This window comes from Olea europaea, chromosome 10 (genome assembly GCF_002742605.1).
Source record: "Olea europaea var. sylvestris chromosome 10, O_europaea_v1, whole genome shotgun sequence".
NCBI classification, from domain to species: domain Eukaryota; kingdom Viridiplantae; phylum Streptophyta; class Magnoliopsida; order Lamiales; family Oleaceae; genus Olea; species Olea europaea.
Window position 1 is genome coordinate 26,270,495 of NC_036246.1, and position 22,132 is coordinate 26,292,626.

Genomic DNA, 22,132 nt, shown 5'->3' on the forward strand with positions numbered 1-22,132 from the left:
GTGATAAGATGAGATGGATGGCATGGGTGGAAATAATTAATGGATATTATATTATAATTTAATATTTAATAAATTTATTGATCACTTGATTTTTGAAATATATGATTGAGTTTGTTATTTATGAAATGTGATCTTTAAAACTATGAGTTATGTGGTCTTCCCTAAAGAATTTGAAATCACGGTTTGATTTCTCAAAATAGCTCTTTCTTTTAGGTTAATCAATGGGAATCACTATTTTTTATTTAAGACGTGTTTGGAAGAAACTAAAGGATGATCAATGCACATCGTTCTGTCTATAGCTTAAAGCAAACCTCGATTTAAAATAAGAAATTAAAATATAATGTCAAACATTGATCTTATCTAACATGACTACATATTTTAAGCGTGCATAAATACATAGATTCTGAACTCGCTCGCCCGACTGAGGTTTGACAGTACACGAGATCTATCCTTTAGAAGGAAGCTAGACAGTTCAAAAAACTTTTCCAAAACTACAAAACTTCCCTAGTTGATGGTAATGCTCTTGGTGCAATTATCGGTTTTGTAGATTCCAACAAGCCGATCTGCCAACTCAAACATGTTCCGAAGATTGCATATTGCATAAAAACAATTACTGAAGATCAATGCGTATGTTCTGGAGTGGTTCAAATAATAGAACATATAGCTTCTATTTGATCCCCATTTTTTAAAACTCATTTTCAACTACACATTTCATCAAAACCAAACGGGGGTTATTCCAAGTCTACCTTATGATAATGAATTGTGCATCTATTGTACGGTCTTTCACGTAGTGTCCCACAATTGAAACATTCTTGAAATCTAGAAACCAAGGATGGAAATAGAGCAGAAGATTAAAAACATAACAGTACAACATAATTGATCAAGTGCTAGACGAGATAGTAAAGGAACCTAATGCAGCATCAATCTCGTCCATCACATAAAGAGGAGTAGGTTTATAGTGGTGCAGGGCAAAAACGAGAGCTAACGAGCTAAGAGTCTGAAATATCAACACGAGACAGTAAAAACAAAACTAAGTAGCAAACATGTCTACTGCTAGGCTTCTTCCAAGCAAGTGTAGAATACCTTTTCACCACCGGATAAATTTGCAATATTCTTCCAGCTCTTTTTGGGCGGCCGGACACTGAAGACTACACCTTCAGAAAAGGGATCCAAGGAGTCCACTAGCTCAAGTTCTGTGTCGCCTCCAAGGGTAATCATCTGTAGCAAAGCAACAAAATGGCTACAAATTGAACTGTCTAAGTTCACACAATTAATTTGCATATGCATGGACTGTCTAAGTTTGCAAAATTAAAACTGCAATAGAACAGGATTCTTGACATTCCAATATTTTGTTGACATAAATAAAGCATTAGCTATTTCGAACTCTTTTACCCACAACAAAACTTTAGTTGTCTTAATATTCCAGGTACACAGAAAATGGATTGCAACTGTCCACGGAAAGATGACACTCAGATAGCACAAGAGTCGGGAAATTAGATGTACGGGCAAAGAAGGATTCAGAATTATTGACTAACTACACCTGATACATTTCTTTTAATTTCAAAGTTATAGTATTGAAACCTGCCATGAACTTGTCTAACTTGAAAATGTTAAAACATGTTAGCATTGAGCAGGTATGTATTGAAACAATTACTATTGAATAGAAGATGAAAGATTTGCTTTCTCCTCCTCAACTCATCATGCTGTTTCTTTACATCATCACGCTGTTGAGTAATTGAATTAAGATCTTCAATTCGCTCAGTGTATAAGTTAACTTTGCTTCGGTACCTAATGTTGGGAATCTACTTATATATGCACAGCGGAAAATTAGAATAATTTCGATTCCCACCGAAGATCCCTTTGTGTTTATATAGAAATCGTGATAAAGATTATACCTTTGATGAATTCTGCAAACCTTTTGCTTTCCTCTTCGTTTCAGTAATCTTGATTCGCCATCCACAGCTGTCCAATTGTCCAGCCTTCAAAGGTGATCCACGCAGAGAATAAGATTGCAACTACCAGGGTTTTCTCTCTTGTGCCAGCAAGAATAATGAAAATCATATGGACCCCAAACCATAGCCATGTATTTATATAAACTCAAACGGGCTCGGCCCGATCCGGTCCAATATTTAATTAATCCATTTAATTAAACCCGGTCCGTCAATTAATTAATTCGGGAATATAAATAACAAATCCAATTAATTAATTTATCCAACGATTATTAAATTAACCAATTGACAATTTCTAATCTTCTAATTCTCTTTTGTGTGTGACCCATTAGGTTCCAGACCACGATACCTAACGACGTGAAATATTATTTTGATCTAATCAAAATTGATAAATTAAAACACCCTTTTAATTTATCGTCAATTCACATTCGCCCTCCTTGATTGACATTTAGTAATGTGTAAGGGCAATACATGTGACGGGAAATGTCACGTGGTATGACAAAGCCAAACTCGTTCGTTTACCGTGAAACTATAATCCCTTCGTCTATATGATTCGATCAATTACGAGATATGGAAGTATGTCAATCTCGATTATCAATCATATCTTTCACTCCACTATTAAGTCAATATAAGTCGAAAACTCATTTTCGACTTATGAGTACACCTTAACCAAGAATTTCATCATCGACTTAATTGAATGAAACACAGATTATAATCTCCTACTATCTAAGAGTGACAAATCATTTATTGATCAATCACAACCTTCATACGATTCTTGATGTACCCGAACGATGTCGTATTAGCGGCCCTTTGCAGAGCAACATCCGATATCGCCAAAGTATGACTGTCCTCATATAAGGTACCATGACGACCTCAAGTCAAAGGACCAATTTCACTACCGAACGTTAGAGATTAACCACTGACACTCAGATAGTTATCCATGTGGAATCTCTCGACGGGTCTCCAATATTTTGTTCTATAACAAAACATCCACGTGTTCATTTAAGTGTCATCACACTTTAAGTTGTGAGATCAGCTACTCACTTTACAAGTAAGAAATGCCACACGTGATAGTCTATCCGTAATAACGATATCTGTATCTCGTTATTACTTATGGCCATGGACGATTTAAGATTCAATCAGATGTAATTTGTATCTCACAATCACAACTCTTGTGATTAACAAATTACGAAGACTTGAATTTACGGACTATATTATTTATTTAATTATCTATAAATTAAATAATAGATCTGCCATTAAATTGCATTAATTATATATCAAAAGTATTTATGTCCAAAGTTAATTGGACTTAGGGCATAATACTTACACCTAATACAACTATTAGTGTTAGCACAGAGATCTCCATAAAAGAAATTTGTACAATTTGATATCATATTAAAAGACCAGAGTCACGTGCATACTCCATGATTGAGTCAAGATTTGGATTAATCTCTTTCAATTGGGCCTCAAGAAGTGACACCATTTCAAATGCCCCCTTAAGGTCGTGAGTCTCCTCAAGAGTTCCATCTGCCAGTGTTGCTTGCATCTTTTCTGGATCCACCAAATCTTTCTGAATCCTGTAACAATAAAAAGGGAAAATTCAGAACTGGTGCATCCAAGTATAGAAACGGAAAAGGTGAACACACACACATGAAAATAAGGAAGGATCTAAACACCCTCTACTATTGCAACACTGCTGTAAGAAGATAATGCTTACTGCTCTAGGTGCTTTGAGAGAGCAATTTGTAATCAGCATCCACCTGCACTAACAGTTAAAATAAATAGATTGACTAGCAAAAAGTAAACGGTGAAAGAAGTCAGTGAACCGAACCTCTGATGCCCGTAACTCATCCACAATTATTTTCAGTCTCTCGTAGTCAACTTTTGTTTTATACAAAACATCTTTGTGTTGATCAATTAACTGCAATTACAAAAAGTACACCATACAGAATCAACTCTTCTAATTGTTTGATTTTATATGAAGCCAAACATAAATCCACAGTGTACAAGCATACACGTCTACAAAACTAACCTCCTGTGTTTTCTTATAGTTCTCCTGCACAGTAAAAGCCTTCTGTTCAACTTCTTTGAATGTGGAATGCATTTTCTCTTTTTCCTTCAAAAGTCTCTCTCTCCTTCTTTGACTTTTCAACACCCTTCGTCAATTTCTTTATCATTTTCTGGCCGGTTTCTATCTGAGCTTTGCGACGGTTAATCTCAGTGCTGTTTTTGTCAACATCCTGACAATCAATCGCTATGAATTGGTAGAATTGTTCTTTCAAAATTTAAATGTTCATTTTAAATATTTGCATACTCACAGATTGAATTTTATTAACCCTAGACTTCTGGCTTTTCAGTCTTTCACCAGCAGCATTCTCTATTTTGTTCTGAAGCCTGGAAGCCTACAATAACAATGCAAAACGATATCAAGCAATTCCTACCAGAAAAGCACTACAATACAAATTTGAAACCTAAAAACCAAGTTAAAATTAGTTTGCAAGGAGGTTAATTACTATCTCACTATTATATAAAAAGGGCAATATTTTATTACTGTAGAAAGAACAGTAGATTCCTCCATTTTGTCTCACTGTAGCCTTTTTTTTTTAATTGAGAGAAAGAAACGACGTCGTTTATCTTACTTATTTGATGCAGTGACTTTGTTGCTTTTCCTCAATTTATGCGGTGTGGAGGATTATGTCATAGAGCTCTCTTTACTCTTTTTCCATTTTTACACTCTACAACCATGCGTCTCTATTTCTACACACTATCTCTTTCACCATTTTCTCACGCTATCAACCATGTACCTTTAGAAAGTTTATTTTTGAGCACATAAGTAAGTTTAAATAAAAATATTATTTTATATATGTACGTAAAAGGTATATAGTAATCATTTGGTTGACCAAAAAATAATATCAATCAAAATGTTTACGAATCGTTTAAATAATAATTTATTGAGGGGGTTAATTCAAGAGCAAAAGTGTGAATTCCATAAATATATGATTGAAAATATGTTTGAAGAAAAATAAATTTTAAGAAATGAAGACCAAACATGTTAACAAATGAAAATATTTATTTTTCGAGAAATAAGTTTTTATTACCATTTCATTTTTATCATGAAATGATTTTAATTTTAATATGTTAAATTGTGCTTCAAAATTATATAATCTATCAAATATAATTTTTAAAATCAATTTTTATAAAGTAATATATTTTTATGATTTTTTTTTAGTAAAGTAATAATGGAGGCTCAAGTAGATGGGGTGGCAATGGCGTTATATTGTTGATTTTGACTTGAAATTTTAATTTGATTTTAATCTATACCAAATAAGGACTATGTGGATAGTACTTGTCCATATTTTTAAAATAGGACCGGACATCGACCCGGAAAAGAATAAGGGTCAAAGGGTTGAATCGGGATCGAACCGGATGCCAAAACTAAATAAATATGTGTAAATAATAAAAATATATAACAACTTTGTTAAAAAAAATTAGTATTGCTAATTCAAACTAAATATAAATTCATTAGATTTATTATCTTGTAATTTATTTTAAAACTTCAAAAACTAATTATTAATATGTCCAAAATAATTTGCTTTGTTCAAATGAAATTGTTTGTGCTTTGGGGATCATGATTTAATTCCATATAATGTAGAATGAAGTAGATAATTAAACAATTAAAAAATTCAATTGGCTGTACTTATCTCTCAGTCGACCATAGAGAATGTGGGTTGTGGATAATCTTATGAAACTAGCCTCTTATCCCACATCGGTTCCCCAAAGAAAATGTGTAGGAGGATAATCTTTTAAAATCAGCCTAACACGATCCCACATCGGTTGAGCCTGAAAAATGTGTAACAAGGATTCTCTTTGGGAAAAATTCGTAAGTAAGAAGGTAAGTATTACCCATTTTAAAACTAAGGGTGTGTTTGATTGCACACATTTTTCATGAAAATGAGTTTTTTCACCTAATTTCTTACTTTTATCTTATTTGATTGACAATTTTTTTCAAGAAAAATATTTTTTTTCTTTTGGTTACGTGACTACTTTTTTCTTGAAAACAAGGAAAATATTTTTCTTGGGGGAAGGTAGATTTTATTTTCCATGGAATTTAACCTTTCCAAAAATTCTAGGTAATCAACCCACGTTAATCTCTCTCTCTCTCTCTACGTACAAATCACTACCGTCTCTCTCATCGATTCAACCGAACCAGGAAGAAGAAATTGGTGACCCATCTCTGCTTCCAGTCTGCCTCCGAGGTAATCACTGCAAAAGGTTGGCAACAAGGTTGTGACTGCATAGATTGAGGTTAGTTTAACAATCAAACCACCGTATTTGATTTCTATATGTTTATAATTCTTAATTAGATTGAGTACAAAGCAAATTTTTTTTAATCAATCTTGTTGATTCTCTTTGTTTAAAAATTAGGGTGCGTTTTCTCATGGGCACCTCATTATTTCAAGTTGCATATTCCAATTTTTGTTTTTGTTTTTCTTAATTTTGAGATTCCATGTGATTGTATGCAGAATGGAACATGGATTCTAGAATTTTTCTCATCTGTAATTTTTTATTTTCTGTTTTGACCCCCAACAAAGCAAATTTTTACCCCTTGGATTTGTCATATTACAACCCATTTCATAATCCAGTTGAAAAGTTGCAATCATAAATTTATGACCTGCTGAGAAAATAATGGCCTGATCTTTCATCAAGAATAATCAAGCCAGGTCACGAACAAATCCATTATAATTCTCGAAAACCATCAACTCAGTTCACTCTTCAGCCCGAGCCTAAGCCTAAGCCTAAGCCTAACTAGCACCATTAGCCACCATTGTAGAAACCGCCTCAGCCACCAAAATTGCCTCCATCAGTAGACCCCAAAATCCAATTCAAATATTGGTACTCAATAATATTATAGGAAAGCCTTTTTAAGGATATGAGTTCAAAATACACATTTGGGAAAGAATTAGGGAGGGGACAATTTGGGGTAACTTACCTCTGCACTAAGAATTCAACTGGCCAAACCTATGCCTGTAAATATATACACAAGTCTTATAAGAAATTTATTTTGGGCTATCTTTTTATGTTGGGGAGTGCTTATGAATACTGATTGTGGGCTATCTATTTTTATTGAAGAGGGTAAGTAAGAATTCAAGTTAATCTATTATTGAATATAAGTATTGAATTATGGAGCATATGCATAATTTTAAGTGTTTGCCATCAAGGTAGAGAACTAATGGTTATAACCTCTTCTTGTTATCCAATTTACTATTTTGGGTCCCCTATCAAGAATTCTAATATAACCAGTTGACATTATGCTTGGAAGCTCATGCAATGAATTTCTATTTAGATGTAGCTACAGTTAACTTTTTATTCTTTAATGCTTTTATGTTATTCTTTATAAACAAATTTTTATTGAATTTTTATTTACGTTGGTAGTTTATAACGTGGCTACAACAACGAATTAATGTCGATGCCGATGACAACATTTAGGTTTGTTTTGGACGATGGACATGCAAGCGATTGTGATATATAAGGACCTTAAGCATCGTGCACGGCATCTTCCAAGAGCTCCTCATACAAATTGGAATTCTGAAAGAGAAATAACACTTACACGAATGTTTAGCACGAGTAATACAATATGTCGTGATCTACTTAGGATGAAAATAGGTCCATTTCAAAGATTATGTGCTCGTTTGCGAACTTATGGATTGGTTGACAGTAAATATGTTCGAATTGAGGAACAAGCTGCAATTTTTTTTTATTACAGTAGGGCATGACCAACGTAATCGAGCTAGATGTTTTACTTTCTTTCGATCTGGTCAAACAGTGAGCTTTTACTTTCACAGAGTGTTACACGCTTTTCTTAGACTGTATAGAGATGTTGTGATTAATGCCACTCCTCATAACTCACCATACGAAAAAGAAAATGTACAGCCATGGTACTCCATTTTTTAGGTTAGGGGTTTGTAGTCATTTCATCATTTTTCTTAAAACTTCAATAGACACATTTATTTTGAAAAGTATTCTTTTTTAAAGGATGTCGTAGGAGCAATCGATGAGACACATATTGCTGTGTATGTGCCTTTAGAGGAACAAGGTAAATATCGCAATAGAAAGAAAGTGATTTTCCAAAATGTTTTAGTAGCTTGTACATTTGATATGAAATTTACATACGTGCTTGCCGGTTGGGAGGGATCCGCACACGATGGTCAATTGTTACGGAGTGAAATATTACGCCAAGGACATAAGCTAACAATTCATGTTGGTAAGTTGTGTCACTATTTTGAAAACATTTCTTTCACACATAAGTTATAATAATTATCTAATTACCATATTATGAATGACTCTTTCCTAGGTAAATATTATCTTGTTGACGCTGGCTTCCCATCAGTTTCGGGTTTTCTTGCACCATGTCGTAGGACTCGTTATCATCGTAGAGAAATTGAAGGTCAACGTCCTGAAAGTAGTAAGGAGTTGTTCAATTCTCGACATTCATCTCTACGTAATGTTATTGAGCGTACAATTGGTTTGCTGAAAAAAAGATTTGCATATTTGAGACATCAATCCTATCACGACATTGACACACAAGCAAAGATAGTCCTTGCCTGTTATGCCATCCACAACTTCTTAAGGATTGATGACGTAGAAGATGTTTGTAAGGAGGATTATGATTTAATCAATTAATTATATATTTTATTAATTTGGTCACAGTTATCTATTTAACTGGTCACAGATTAATTTTTAGTCATAATCTATCAAATTGTTGGTCACAACTTATTATTATTATTATTTTTTTTATCACAAATCAAAATTTTATAAGTTACAAATTTTTTTTCAATTACTAATCAAAAATTTTGTCGGTCACAGATTATTCATTGGTCACTGATCAAATTTTTTATTGGTCACAACTCATTTATTCTTTGCAAAGTATTAGATTAATTGGTCACGATTAATTTTTTGGTCACAACTTAATCAACTGTAAGTCACAGTCACAATTTTTAGGCCACGGATTAACCAATTTAATGGTCACAGACTCATAGTCAATCAAATCATCTGTGCCCACCACCGACACTTGTGACCACTACGTCACCATTGTCATCAGCCGCAACCAAATCATCTGTGACCACAACCGACACTTGTGGCCACTACAGCCAGAACCATCATTGCCACACCAACAGCGTCACAATAGCACCATCGCCATTGTCATAGCCTCGGCATTACAAAACCACCACAACACGCCACAGTCATACCCATAGCATCACAGAAACACTCACCACCCAAACACCACAACCATAACGCACACCTCCACCTCCACATTCACTGCACCACTAAGCACTATACCTAGAGAGCTGTTGCACCACCCAGAGAGCTGTTGCACCGACGGGCGGAGCGTACGTTGCCACCGACTGAGAGCACTGCGACACTATCCAACACCGGTGCTCGAAACACAACCCACTAGATCCAATGACAACCATCACATCACCCAGATCGCCGCCACTAGAACCACCACCACAACTACACATCACCACCATCTCAACTGATCCAATCGACTGAGACCACCGCATCACCATCCAATCGACTGAGACCACCATATTACCATCACATCACCGCTTGAGCCACCACCACACCTCACCATCGCACCACCACAGCACACACCAATGCACCCACATCACATAGCCTATACTATCGCGACCACAACCAACAACAAACACCACCAGAGCCAACGCGAAATAGCTACCACCACAGCTAGATTTTAGCACCGCCTTACATTGCTAGGTGAGGGATGCGATATTGCATTTTGCGTGCAGCGCTGGGCTAAACGCCACATGCGGCGCAGCAAACCGCCGGTAGAGGTGTGATTTTGCAGCATCGTGCAACAACGGTGGTGGTGGTATTAAAGAAGATTAAGGGGGGGGGGGGGGGGGGGGGGTGGAGGAATGGAGAGAGAGAAAAGAAATGGGGAATTAATTAGGGTTTGGAATAAAATTTGTATTATAATATTTAATATTTAAACATTAAATATCTGATTTTTGAACAATTGAACCTTCACTCTAATTTTAGAACTATTAATGTATAAAGTATGGTTTCCTGTAATTTCCACATTATCTTTTAAAAGCACCAACATGCTGGAGTAAGAGAAAGTGGGCTTGCTGCCATTGCAATTGACCCATTAGACTAAAGTGAAATGGAGGAATGAAGAGAGAGAAAAGAAATGGGGAATTAATTAGGGTTTGGAATAAAATTTGTATTATAATATTTAATATTTAAACATTAAATATCTGATTTTTGAACAATTGAACCTTCACTCTAATTTTAGAACTATTAATGTATAAAGTATGGTTTCCTGTAATTTCCACATTATCTTTTAAAAGCACCAACATGCTGGAGTAAGAGAAAGTGGGCTTGCTGCCATTGCAATTGACCCATTAGACTAAAGTGAAATTGATTCTTTTAAAAAAAAGAAAGAAAGAAAGATTGCAAGAAACCAATTTAGAAAAGACTTAAAACCCTTCAACGGCCGTGTCAACCTTTCTCTGGCTCCCATCTTCCAACCTCTGTTCACACGTTAGACTATGACTTCCGAGCAAAAGAAGGATATATTTTAAGAACAAAAAAGGCCAAAGTTTCTATTTTGGCTGCTAGCTCAAATTGACGACCCATTTGTTCATCAACACTAGATCCATTGTTGTTCAATTGTAGATATGTCAGGAAAAAGTATTATTCATCTTTCTAGCAATGTGTAATTTATAAAGTGTATGGAAATTTGTTGTGTATGGCAATTTCTTTTAGGGAGAAACGTCTTGGCTAAATATTCGAAATGTTGCTTGTTTTATTCATCATCTGGTATGCTTAGATCTAGACTAACAGTCATTTTGGTTGATGAGTTGCAAGACATAGACGAGACTGAATTTTCAAGATTGAGAGTGAAAGGGCACGACATAGCTGACTTGTGAATAGGGCCACTTCGATGCGGTCTTCATGCAATGACAGATAGGCATATTAATACTTGAACAAAATGGCAGCTTCGTTGGGCTCATTTGTTGTAAAGTTCTTGTCAATTGAATTGGCAAATTTTTGTTTTGTATGTTAAATGTCCGTAGATATTAGAGCCTTTTCTTTTGATATCACAATTGGTGTCTTGTAATGAGAGCTATGATATTGAATACGGTCTTTGACTAGCTTGAAGTTTTCTACTTTCATGAGTGATGTTACTAGCATTTTGTTTTATGTATGTTACCAGCATCTTGTTTCTGTAAATTTCGGTAGTGGTATAATTTTATGGACAAATGAACTACTACTCCATTGCAGTGGTTGATTTGTATGGAAAGATCATGTCTTTATTGTTTAATGCATAATATAGAAGAAAAGTGCCACACTGTAATGGTTAAACTTTATAAGCTGATTGAGAGTGGTTTACCTTCTATTTGATTTTTCATTGTAATGCCAACCATCTCCTTTTGTGATAGAAGTGCACATAATGGATAAGGTGATTCTGCTATGGTTTTACACATTAGAATACGGAGATAACAGTCATAGGAATTTTGGGTGAATAATAAGAATTGAAATATAGATAGGATATGTAAATGTTGTCTTACTGAGTACTTATTTACAACATCAATGAGATCATATTATTTCTAGTTAATCAGCCAATCAACAATTGCACCTCAAAACAATCATCAGCATTTCCTTCCATAGCCAGTCTTTTGCAATCAATTAGTAAGTTCACCAATCAAAGATCAGCTCCGTCAATATCGGTTTCAAGAAAACTTTGTTGAGCACCACCCTTTGGCTCATCTTATGCTTTTTTGAAAATTGTGGTTTGCTCATTTGATGATGGTGTTTTCCACAGAAGAGTTTCTGTTAGTTCTTAGGAGGTTTACCGAATACAAATTATCGCAAGAATCACTGAAATATTGAAGTTGCAGAAAAATAAAAGAATGAACACAAAGAATTTTTTCGCCACAAAGGCTCGGATGTTCAGCCTTACGGCCTACTCACCACGTTAAGCATCTACTAGGTAGATATAGCTCTAGATCCACTAGAAACAAAAGCAAGAATGTTACAAATGTACGAAGAAACACAAAGTTTCTTCACTGTTTTAATCTCGCCTCACACAAAACTATCACAACACCACCACTAACTCGCACTAAGCAATATCACAATTATACATCAAGTGTAGCATCAAAATCACTCAGATTTACAGAAATCATTTTCACTCAGAAAATAAGTGGTTTGAGAGAAAGGGAGAAACCCTAGAATCCACTCAGAATCGATCTCTCTAGAAGGAAGAATGAGGCGTCCAAACATTTAAATCAGGTAAGTTAAGAGTCATTGATCAACGGTGAGGAGATGGCCAGATGTATGGCCAGATTATATCCATAAATGAGGCAGAAGTCGCATTTCAAGAGAATACGTTTCTCTTAGCAATTGGATCAAGACCATTTCAGTAAACCCGGCCCAATAGCCTTAAAGGGCTAAGAATGTGAGGCACTATTATTTTGGGCTCAACAATCTCTACCTTGCTGAACACGTCTTGGCAATTTCTAGTGGCTAGATCACTACTTTTTTCATTTTCTCTTATTATCCTATAAAACAAAAAAAAAAGACAAAAATTAGTTCAAACCAAAAATTAGAAACTTCTAAACATTGTACCCTTCAAACAATGTTTAGAGTATTCAAACAGTTTTTAAACTTGTTTAAGGGTAGGACCTTAGTTCCCAAATCAGAAGGATTATATTCTGTTGAAATTTTTTCTAACTTAATTAGGCCTTGTTCAACCATATTTCTAACAAAATGGAATTTCACATCAACATGTTTTGTGCGATCATGATACATTGGATTTTTACTAAGGTGAATGACACTTTGATTATTAGTATAAATTTTGACAGAGCTATTTATAAAACCAATTTCATTCAGAAGACTTCTCAACCAGACACTTTCTTTAACAGCATCACATGCAGCTATAAATTCTACCTCTGTTGATGATAAAGCTACTAGCTTTTGCAATTGTGATTTCCAACTTATGCAACTATCACACAAAGTGAAAACATAAGATGAAGTTGATATTCTTTTATCTAAATCACCAGCAAAGTCTGAATCAGTATAGCCCTTAAGAATTATGCCATCATCACACCTTTTAAACAATAGGCCCAAATTAGATGTTCCTTTCAGATATTTCAACGTACATTTCATAGCAAGCCAATGTAGTTCACCGGGATTTGACATAAATCAACTTAATATGCTTATTCCATGAGCTAAATTTGGCCTAGTACATACCATGAGATACATAACAGATCCTACAGTGTTAGCATAAGGAATTCTTTCCATTCTTTTAAATTCTTCATCAGTCTTTGCTGATTGTTCAGTAGACAATTTAAAATGATTGGAAAGTGGTAAGGAAACAGGTTTATAGTCAAGCATGGAGAACCTTTCAAGTATCTTATGCATGTAAGCAGATTGTTTTAGGATTAGTGTGCAATTATTTCTATTTCTTTCTATTTCCATCCCAAAAATTCTCTTAGCTTGCCCCAAGTCTTTCATTTCAAATTCAGATTTTAACTTTACTTTAATAGCATCAATTTCAGATCTGTTAAGGCATGCAAGTAACATATCATCTACATATAAAAGTAGATAAACAGATTCAGGTCCACCTGACCTTTTAAAAAAGAAACAAGAATCATAACTGCTTTTAATGAAACCCAAAGTGTGAACATAAGAGTTAAACTTTTTATACCATTGTCTGGGGGCCTGTTTTAGGCCATAGAGGGATTTCTTTAACAAACATACCTTTTCCACAGTTGACTTTACCTCATAACCTTTTGGTTGACTCATATAAATAGTCTCCTCAAGGTTTCCATTTAAAAAGGCTGTTTTTACATCCAACTGATCAAGGTCCCAGTTGAAATGTGTAGTTAAGGCAAGAAGGATTCTTATAGAAGTGTATTTAGCAACAGGGGAAAAGATTTCATTATAGACTCTTCCTTCCTTTTGAGTGAACCCCTTTGCAACAAGTCTTGCTTTATATCTTTTACTTTCAGTAGTAGGATTTCCTTTTTTTATTTTGAAGATCCACTTACAGTCAACAATCTTCTGATTTTTAGGTTTGTTGACAAGGATCCAAGTTTTATTTTTTATTAAGGAGTCCATTTCTTCATTCATAGCATCTTTCCATAACTTGGAGTCAGTACATGTTATAGCTTCTTCAAAGGTAACATGTTCTGAATTTAGAGAATTTAGAACAGAGAATAGGGTAACAAATTCATCATTATTATATCTGGTGGATGGGATCCTATTTCTTCTGTCTCTATCTCTTGTTAGCTGGTAATTAGTGAGAGAAGGGTTATTACATTCAGTCTCAGTTTCAGGTTCACTTAGATCTTGATTAATATGAGACTGAGGCATCTCTACCTCAATAAAATCATTTTGATCATTAGTATTGTCTCTTGGATTTTCAAGAATAATTTATTTCACAGGTTCAAATCCTGTAGGTTCAGTTTCAGATTGTATTTTACAAGGGAACTCATTCTCATTGAAAATAACATTTCTACTAATGATCATTTTAAAACCCTTTTGACTTTTGAGCCAAAGCCTGTACCCTTTAGTTTCCTCCCCATATCCCAGAAAAACACATTTTTGAGATCTTGGTTCAAGTTTACCTTCATTTTGATGGGAGTATGCAGCACAACCAAAGATTTTAAGTCTACTATAATCTGGTGTAGTATTTGACCACGGTGCTTCAGGGATTTGGAAGTCAATGGCACTAGAAGGACTTCTATTTACCAAAAAGGTTGCTATTTTTAGAGCTTCTCCCCATAAGAATTTTGGAAACCCTGACTGTATAACATACATCTGACCTTTTCTAAAAGGGTCTTATTCATTCTTTCAGCTACCCCATTCTGCTGTGGGGTGTATGTCACAGTTCTATTCCTTAATATTCCAAATTCTTTACAAAAAGAATCAAATTCTAGATTACAAAATTCAAGGCCATTGTCAGTCCTTAGTGCCTTGATCTTCTTATCAGTTTGGTTTTCAATCATAATTTTCCATTGTTTAAAATTTTGGAATGTATCAGATTTTTGCTTTAATAGAAAAGTCCATACTTTTCTAGAATAATCATCCACTATGAGTAGATAAAATCTAAAACCACTGAGTGTATTAGTGGATGCTAGACCCCATAGGTCAGCATGAAGATAGTCCAAAATGGAGGTGGATTTGTGAGTTCCAGTTTTAAAAGGTAATTTACTCTGTTTACCAATTACACAGTCTTCACAAAAGCTTAGGGGGTGTTCTCTTTGTGTTTCAGTTTTGTGTTTTGAGTTTTGAATTCATTTTGAGTTTTGTATTTTGAGTTTTTTTTTTGAAATTTTTGAAAATGCGTTTTTTTTTTTAGTTTCTCAAAAAAAAAAAAAAAAAAATTTTTTTTTAAAATTTTGAAAATCCCCAAAACCCCCCCTCAAAACCCCAAAAAAAAAAAAAAAATTAATTTTTATTTATTTTTTTTTGAAATTTTGAGAATCACCACACTATCTCCTCAAAAAATTTTTTTTTTTAATTTTTAATTTTTTTTTGAAACTTTGAGAATCACCACACCACCTCCTCAAAAAAAAAAAAAAAAAAAAAAAAAAAAAAAAAGTGTTTCCCGCGTTTTCAATTTTTTCAAGTTTTACACTGAAAACGCCCAAAACGACAAAAAAGTCGTTTTGTGTTTTCTTCACAAATTTTTTTCGTTTTCGAAAACGTTTTCGAAAATTCGTTTTCGAAAACGGGAAAGAGAACACGTTTTCACCGTTTTGAAAAATCGAAAACAGAAAACGACCCGAAAACGGTAAAGAGAACAGGGCCTTAGTTTTTCAAGGTTATCTTTACCCAAAAAACCCAGTTTGTTTAAAATAGTTAATCCCTTTACAGACATGTGGCCAAGTCTTCGGTGCCAGATCAAAGACTTTTCAGATTGTGAATCAATAGCTGTAGAGTTGAGACCTACCAGAGGTTCAGCTTGCAGATTGTATATACCATTAATCTTAGGAACAGAGACAACTTCCTTGTCATCAGACATCAGCTTGATGAAGCTTTTATGGATTCTTATGTCATAGTTTTCATCCAACTCTCCTAGAGCAATTAGGTTTCTTTTTAGTTCAGGTACATATCTCACTCTTTCTAGCTTGAGAACAAAGTTATTTTCCATCAAGAGATCCACCTTTCCTAACCCTTTTATTTGACAACTCATGTTATTTTCTATCTGCACTTGCCTTCCATTCAGGTCAACAAAATTAAAAAACCAATCTTTAATGGGGCACATGTGAAAGGTGCACCCAGAATCTAAAACCCACTCCTTTGGGTTCCTATTGATGGTATTAACAAGGACAACCCCTTGTATATCTGGTTCTCCTTTGCAGACAATAGCTACAGAACCATTAAAATTATGTTTTTCTTTTGTATCAGATAACTTCTTAAAACAATCTTTGATCAGGTGTCCTGTTTTACCACAATAGTAGCATTTTTTAATTTGATTTCTGGATTTTACTTGGTTTTTGTTTTTATCTCTGAATTTTGAATTTTGGGAATTACCTCTTTTATGGGAGTTGAAGTTACACATTGCATTCTTCTTATTTTGATTTTGTTTTTCTTTTATGTGTAATCCTTCACCATATTTGAAATCCTTTGACTCAACTTTCAATTCAAGTTCCCTATTTCTTAGGGAAGAGATTATTATGTCAACTGTTAAATCTTGCCCCCCATATTCCAAGGCATTTCTTATCTCCCTATATCTGTCACTTAAGGAGTTTAGAAGGACAACAACTTGTTGATCTTCAAAGAGAGTTTCATCACAATTTTCTAAATCCTGGACTAATTTAACATATTTATCAATGTTTTCTTCTAGTCCAAGGGATGTATCGAATCTAAAATTGTAGAACTGCCTAAGAAGATAACATTTATTTGGAATAGATTTAGTTAGGTAAAGGGATTCTAGTTTATCCCACAAGGCTTGTGCAGAGTTAGTTTTACCAACTTTTCTAATTACACTATCAAACAAATGAAGGAATATAGAACTCCAGGCAATATCATCTAATTCTTGTCTTCTATATGCACTAGTTTCAGCAGGATAAGTATTATCAATAGCATGTGCACATCTCTGTTGTAACAACAGAGCCCTTAATCACCATTACCATTCCATACATCAATCTCAATTTTGTGTGCAGTGGACATGATGATAAATGTAGTGACAGATTCACGGATATTGTAATTAAACGTACAATTCTCAATTCTTGAAAAGAGGTTTCAGGGGTGGTTACCCTTTGTTCCAATACTCCCTCAGATTCCCAGGTCCTCAAATGAGACCTTAGACAAAGGAAAACACTGGAGGGTGACTTACCTTAATAACTAGTTTCAAAGATTGACACAAGTAATCAACAATAATAAGAAGAGGGTTCAGAGTATACCGGAGACAATGCAAGAATTTAGAATAGGCACGAACAGTTTACAGTTGATAGTGACTCAGTGGGAACTCAGTAAGAATCAAAATGTGTTGACTCAGCTCACCAAGAACTCGAAGTGAGTCAAGAAATCAGAAAGAGTTGACTCGGCTCACCAAAGACTCGGAATGAGTCAAGAAATTTGACTCACCAGAGAACACGGCTAAAGCAACAGATTACACAAAGATTAAGAACATGTTAAAAAAAGAACTCGTTGTACATCAAGAGATCCAGCAGATCAACCCAACAGAATATACAAGATTTCAAAAAATACAAAAAAAATTTTACCATAAAAATTTCAACGAGAGAGAATGTTAAAACAAAACTTCAAAACCTCAAAGATTTGTAATTAAAAAAAATTTAAACAAAAAACTTAGGGTTTTGAAACAACGTATCCAGATCCTCTAGAAAATATGCTCTGATACCACTTGTGAGTTCTTAGGAGGTTTGCCGAATACAAATTATCGCAAGAATCACTGAAATATTGAAGTTGTAGAAAAATAAAAGAATGAACACAAAGAATTTTTTCGCCACAAAGGCCCGGATGTTCAGCTTTACGGCCTACTCACCACGTTAAGCATCTACTAGGTAGATATAGCTCTAGATCCACTAGAAACAAAACCACGAACGTTACAAATGTACGAAGAAACACAAAATTTCTTCACTGTCTTTAATCTCACCTCACACACAACTATCACAACACCACCACTAACTCGCACTAAGTAATATCACAATTATACATCAAGTGTAGTATCAAAAATCACTCAGATTTACAGAAATCATTTTCACTCAGAAACTCAATGGTTTGAGAGAAAGGGAGAAACCCTAGAATCCACTCAGAATCGATCTCTCTAGAAGGAAGAATGAGGCGTCCAAACATTTAAATCAGGTAAGTCAAGAGTCATTGATCAACAGTGAGGAGATGGCTAGATGTATGGCCAGGTTATAAGGGCCAAGAACGTGAGGCACTATTATTTTGGGCTCAACAGTTTCCCATGGTAAAGCACGATCGTACTCAAGAAGCAGATCTGCAGCTTGTTTCTGGAGAACAATGACACCAGCCTCAGCAATTCCCATAAAAATGGCAGTGCATTCAAACTGGGGGCAGTGCATTCAGCAGTTCCCACATGCACTTGTTCAAAAAATGGCGGTGTATGGTTAAACTAGGAAAACTGGAAACTTGACTTGAGCTTTAACTCAAACTGGGGGCGATGCATTCAAAAAAATGGCTACAATCTGAAATTTTATCGATACATAAAATTTAGCATTCACAAAACCTCATTTTTGCTACAATTTGAATTTTATCCCTATTAGAAAATACATACTTCATTCGCAGTTCCACGGCCTTATCTTTTTCTACCCCACATCTCACAACAACCCATTTCAGCTTCCCCTTTCTATAGTAGTTAGTGAAATTATCAAAATTTTATTTCAATCAAGTGCATTTCTTTTATGAACAAGAAATGCCCAAAACAAGAAGGAAAATTATTACAGAACTCGTAAAGAAAGGAAAAAGAAATCATTCAATTCATGAGAAGTGCATTTCTTTTATGAACAACAAATGCCCAAAACGAGAAGGAAATTTATTACAAATTTTGTAAAGAAAGGGAAAAAAAAAACCATTCTCTTTATGAGACGCAAGTTCAAAAAATCATTTAGCACTTATAGTACCTACTTCTACTCGAAGTTTGTAGTCCAATGTCTGACAGGAAGTTTGAAGATGGGAGCCGGACAATGGTCGGAGAAAGGTTGGCACGGTCGTTGAAGGGTTTTAAGTTTTTTTTTGCTAAATTGGTTTCTTACAATTTTTTGGGGGGGGGGGGGAATACTATGGATGAATGGTCTGGGTTTTTGATTTTTCGTGATGGCGTGGGGTGAAAGTAATAAATGAAGTCAGGGGTTGGTGTGGTTTTAAATTTCAATTGTGGTATTCTTTTTTAAATTCAATTTTCCTACTTTCCACGTCATTTGGTCAGGGATTGTGTCAAATGTTATGTTCATATAGCATTTTCCATTTTAAAATGTGGAAATGATGACTTGAGTTTTTATAAATAGTGACTTAAGTGTTTATTACAAAATCCGTGACATAAAGGACTAATACAGATGGACAATAGCAACTTGGAGCTCTTGTATCACACCAAAACATTCCTTTATTCTTTGGTTAGGAGCTAAGTCGACTAATCAAGGATAAATTGCAGCATTTGGATATAGCCCGCAATTGTGTTTGTGGTTTCACAACGAAAAATGTTCAGCATCTATTCTTCAAATGTACCTTGAGTTCTAATGTTCGAGAGAAATAAGAAATTGGCTAGGTATCCATTCACGATCGCAAGTGCATTGAAGTGGATCGAGAACGAAGTTAGAGGCAAATCTTGACAAAGCTAAACAAAGAAAGTTGCTCTTGTATGCACCGTCTACCAAATTTGGACAACATGGAATATAAATTTTTTTGAAGATCAAATGCCACAAATGGACAACATTGTTAGAAAGATTAAAATTTTAAAATGCACATGTATAAAGTCATGTTTACCTCGTATTTTAATGTTTTGATCCAGTTCGAGGTATTAGCTTTGGGTCATTAGATTTTATTTTGTTTGTACATCTTTTGCTCTTGTAAGTTGGGTATGTCTAAAGTGCTTGTACAATTTTTTATTTAAACATATTCACATTTATCGATAAAGAAAAAGGGATAATTGCAGCAGAAGTTCCAAACCTTTTAAACATTAGTAGACTTTCTTAGAACATTTGATTTGTTGCAACCGTTATCCCTATCATTCTGGATGTAAAACATTCAATTTACCGTTAGTTGACCAAAAATTGAGTTTGACCATATTTTTAATATTTTTTATATATGGCAAAATAGTAACTTTTTATTTACCAAATTAAATAATTACATTAGTTAAAATAACCCCTCCCCACCAAAAAGAAAGAGGATAATTTGTATCTTCTTCCTCCCGTCCCTTCCACAATCTACCCCAGCCCTACCCTAACCAAAACCGCCACCATTTCAATGCACATTAGCAGTCATAATTAGAGATAATATGTGCCAATAAATAGAATGTTAAAATAAAAATATAAAGAAAGGATAAAGGACATAAATGTAAAAGTAAGCCCTTGTTTGATACCCATTTTTTTCAAAATACATTTTGTTCTCTCTTCTTTTCAACCATATATTCTTCAATAACATAATGTTACACACAAAACTAAGCTCCCGTTTGGTAGCATTTTTCACCCAAAACAATCAATTTTTGACTGTTATTTTATTATTTTAGTTGTCATTTTTTACTTGTTTACTTACAAGTGTGACCCACTTTCGCTTTAACAGTAAAAAAAATCAATTTTCATAATCATTACGAAACAAGTCCTAAAACTTTTTCGTAATTCTTAATCACACATTTTTCACCAATTAACAATTTCAAAATGCATTCTTACTATATAAAAAAAAAAAAAAATAGGAAAAAGACATGGGCTAAGTAAATATTGGAAACTTTATTATAATTAAAATATGGTACGATAATAAAAATTCTGGCATTATTATAATTTCTCTTGAATGTGACAAAAAACAACATCATATCAATAGTTGATTCTATAGAACCACTCTTAATAATTAGATTAGGCCATCAAATCTACTGTTCACAACCACCTGTAGAATTATTGATTGGATAAGGTCTAGGTTCAAATGTTTCGAGTAGATGAGATTTCACCATTTCTTAAAATTGATTGTGACTTTGCATCATTATCTCGACGATCAATGACACGTATTTTAATTTTAAACGTCAAATTAAACCAACCTTTTTCTTCTCCAAATATTCATACGAGAAAATCCCTCCAAAGGTCATTAAACTTTGTCAAAATACCCTAGGAGGTCACCGAATTTCAAAAAGTCCATAAACAGTCACTGAACTTTGCCAAAGTCCCCCCAGAAGTCACCAAACTTCAGAAAGTCCCTAAATGGTCACTGAACTTTGCAAGAGATCCTTAGGAGGTCACCCAACTTTGCAAAATTAGGGCCTCATACATCATTAGTTGAGTGACCTCCTAGGGACCTCTTGCAAAGTTTAGTGACCATATAGGGACTTTCTGAAGTTCACTGACTTCTGGGGGGATTTCGGCAAAATTGTGACTGTTTAGGGACTTTTTGAAGTTCGATGACCTCCTAGGGTATTTTGGCAAAGTTTAGTGACCTTTGGGGGGATTTCCTCGAATCTAGAGTATTTCATGTTGTTGACTGATTTTATCTTTAGAAAAATGCTCCAAATATCAAGCCCTAATTTCACTAAGAAGAAAGGGAGTATTCACACAAAATGGAGAGAGAAGAGATGATGAGAGAGAGAGAGAGAGAGAGAGAGTGAGTCTTCCAAAAAGGTAGCCCATAAGTCAGAGACTATTTATTTTAATCACAACCACAAGATTTAATCCACTGGCTCACATTTGATTTCAAGTAGCACAATCCGGGTGTCAATGTAGCAGCCAATAATCAACAGCCATGTGGAACATCACTTAAAGAAATTGTTGTTTCATGAAACACGTTTCTTCCAGATAAATTTTGGAACACTTTATCAACACCCACCAGTATATAGTTCTTTTTTCCTATTTTCGACCAAGGACACGCGTTTTTTAAAAGATTTGGAAAGAGAGGAAAAGTAATTGAAAGGCTTAATTGTATTCATATCAAAGTAATGGATATAGATACACAAGATTGTTATTCCTATG

At 34.5% G+C, this 22,132-nt stretch overlaps 1 protein-coding gene and 1 pseudogene across 1 annotated transcript; one reads left to right on the forward strand and one right to left on the reverse strand.

Annotated features, from left to right (window-relative positions):
* Positions 1 to 378: 378 nt before the first annotated feature.
* On the reverse strand, positions 379 to 6,811 carry LOC111400461 (annotated as a pseudogene).
* Positions 6,812 to 7,450: 639 nt separating this feature from the next.
* LOC111400462 (putative nuclease HARBI1) lies at positions 7,451 to 8,630 on the forward strand. Its single transcript, XM_023027877.1, has 4 exons — positions 7,451 to 7,664; positions 7,774 to 7,874; positions 7,983 to 8,211; positions 8,302 to 8,630. The coding sequence occupies exons 1-4, from the start codon at positions 7,451 to 7,453 to the stop codon at positions 8,628 to 8,630; spliced, it is 873 nt and encodes a 290-aa protein (XP_022883645.1).
* The last annotated feature ends 13,502 nt before the right edge of the window (positions 8,631 to 22,132 follow it).

Excerpts from the sequence above, each read along its gene's own strand:
- LOC111400462 (XM_023027877.1), top strand. The coding sequence starts at position 7,451 with ATGGACATGCAAGCGATTGTGATATATAAGGACCTTAAGCATCGTGCA. Across the intron at positions 7,875-7,982 it reads CACCATACGAAAAAGAAAAT|GATGTCGTAGGAGCAATCGA; the intron begins GTACAGCCATGG and ends TCTTTTTTAAAG. Across the intron at positions 8,212-8,301 it reads TAAGCTAACAATTCATGTTG|GTAAATATTATCTTGTTGAC; the intron begins GTAAGTTGTGTC and ends ACTCTTTCCTAG.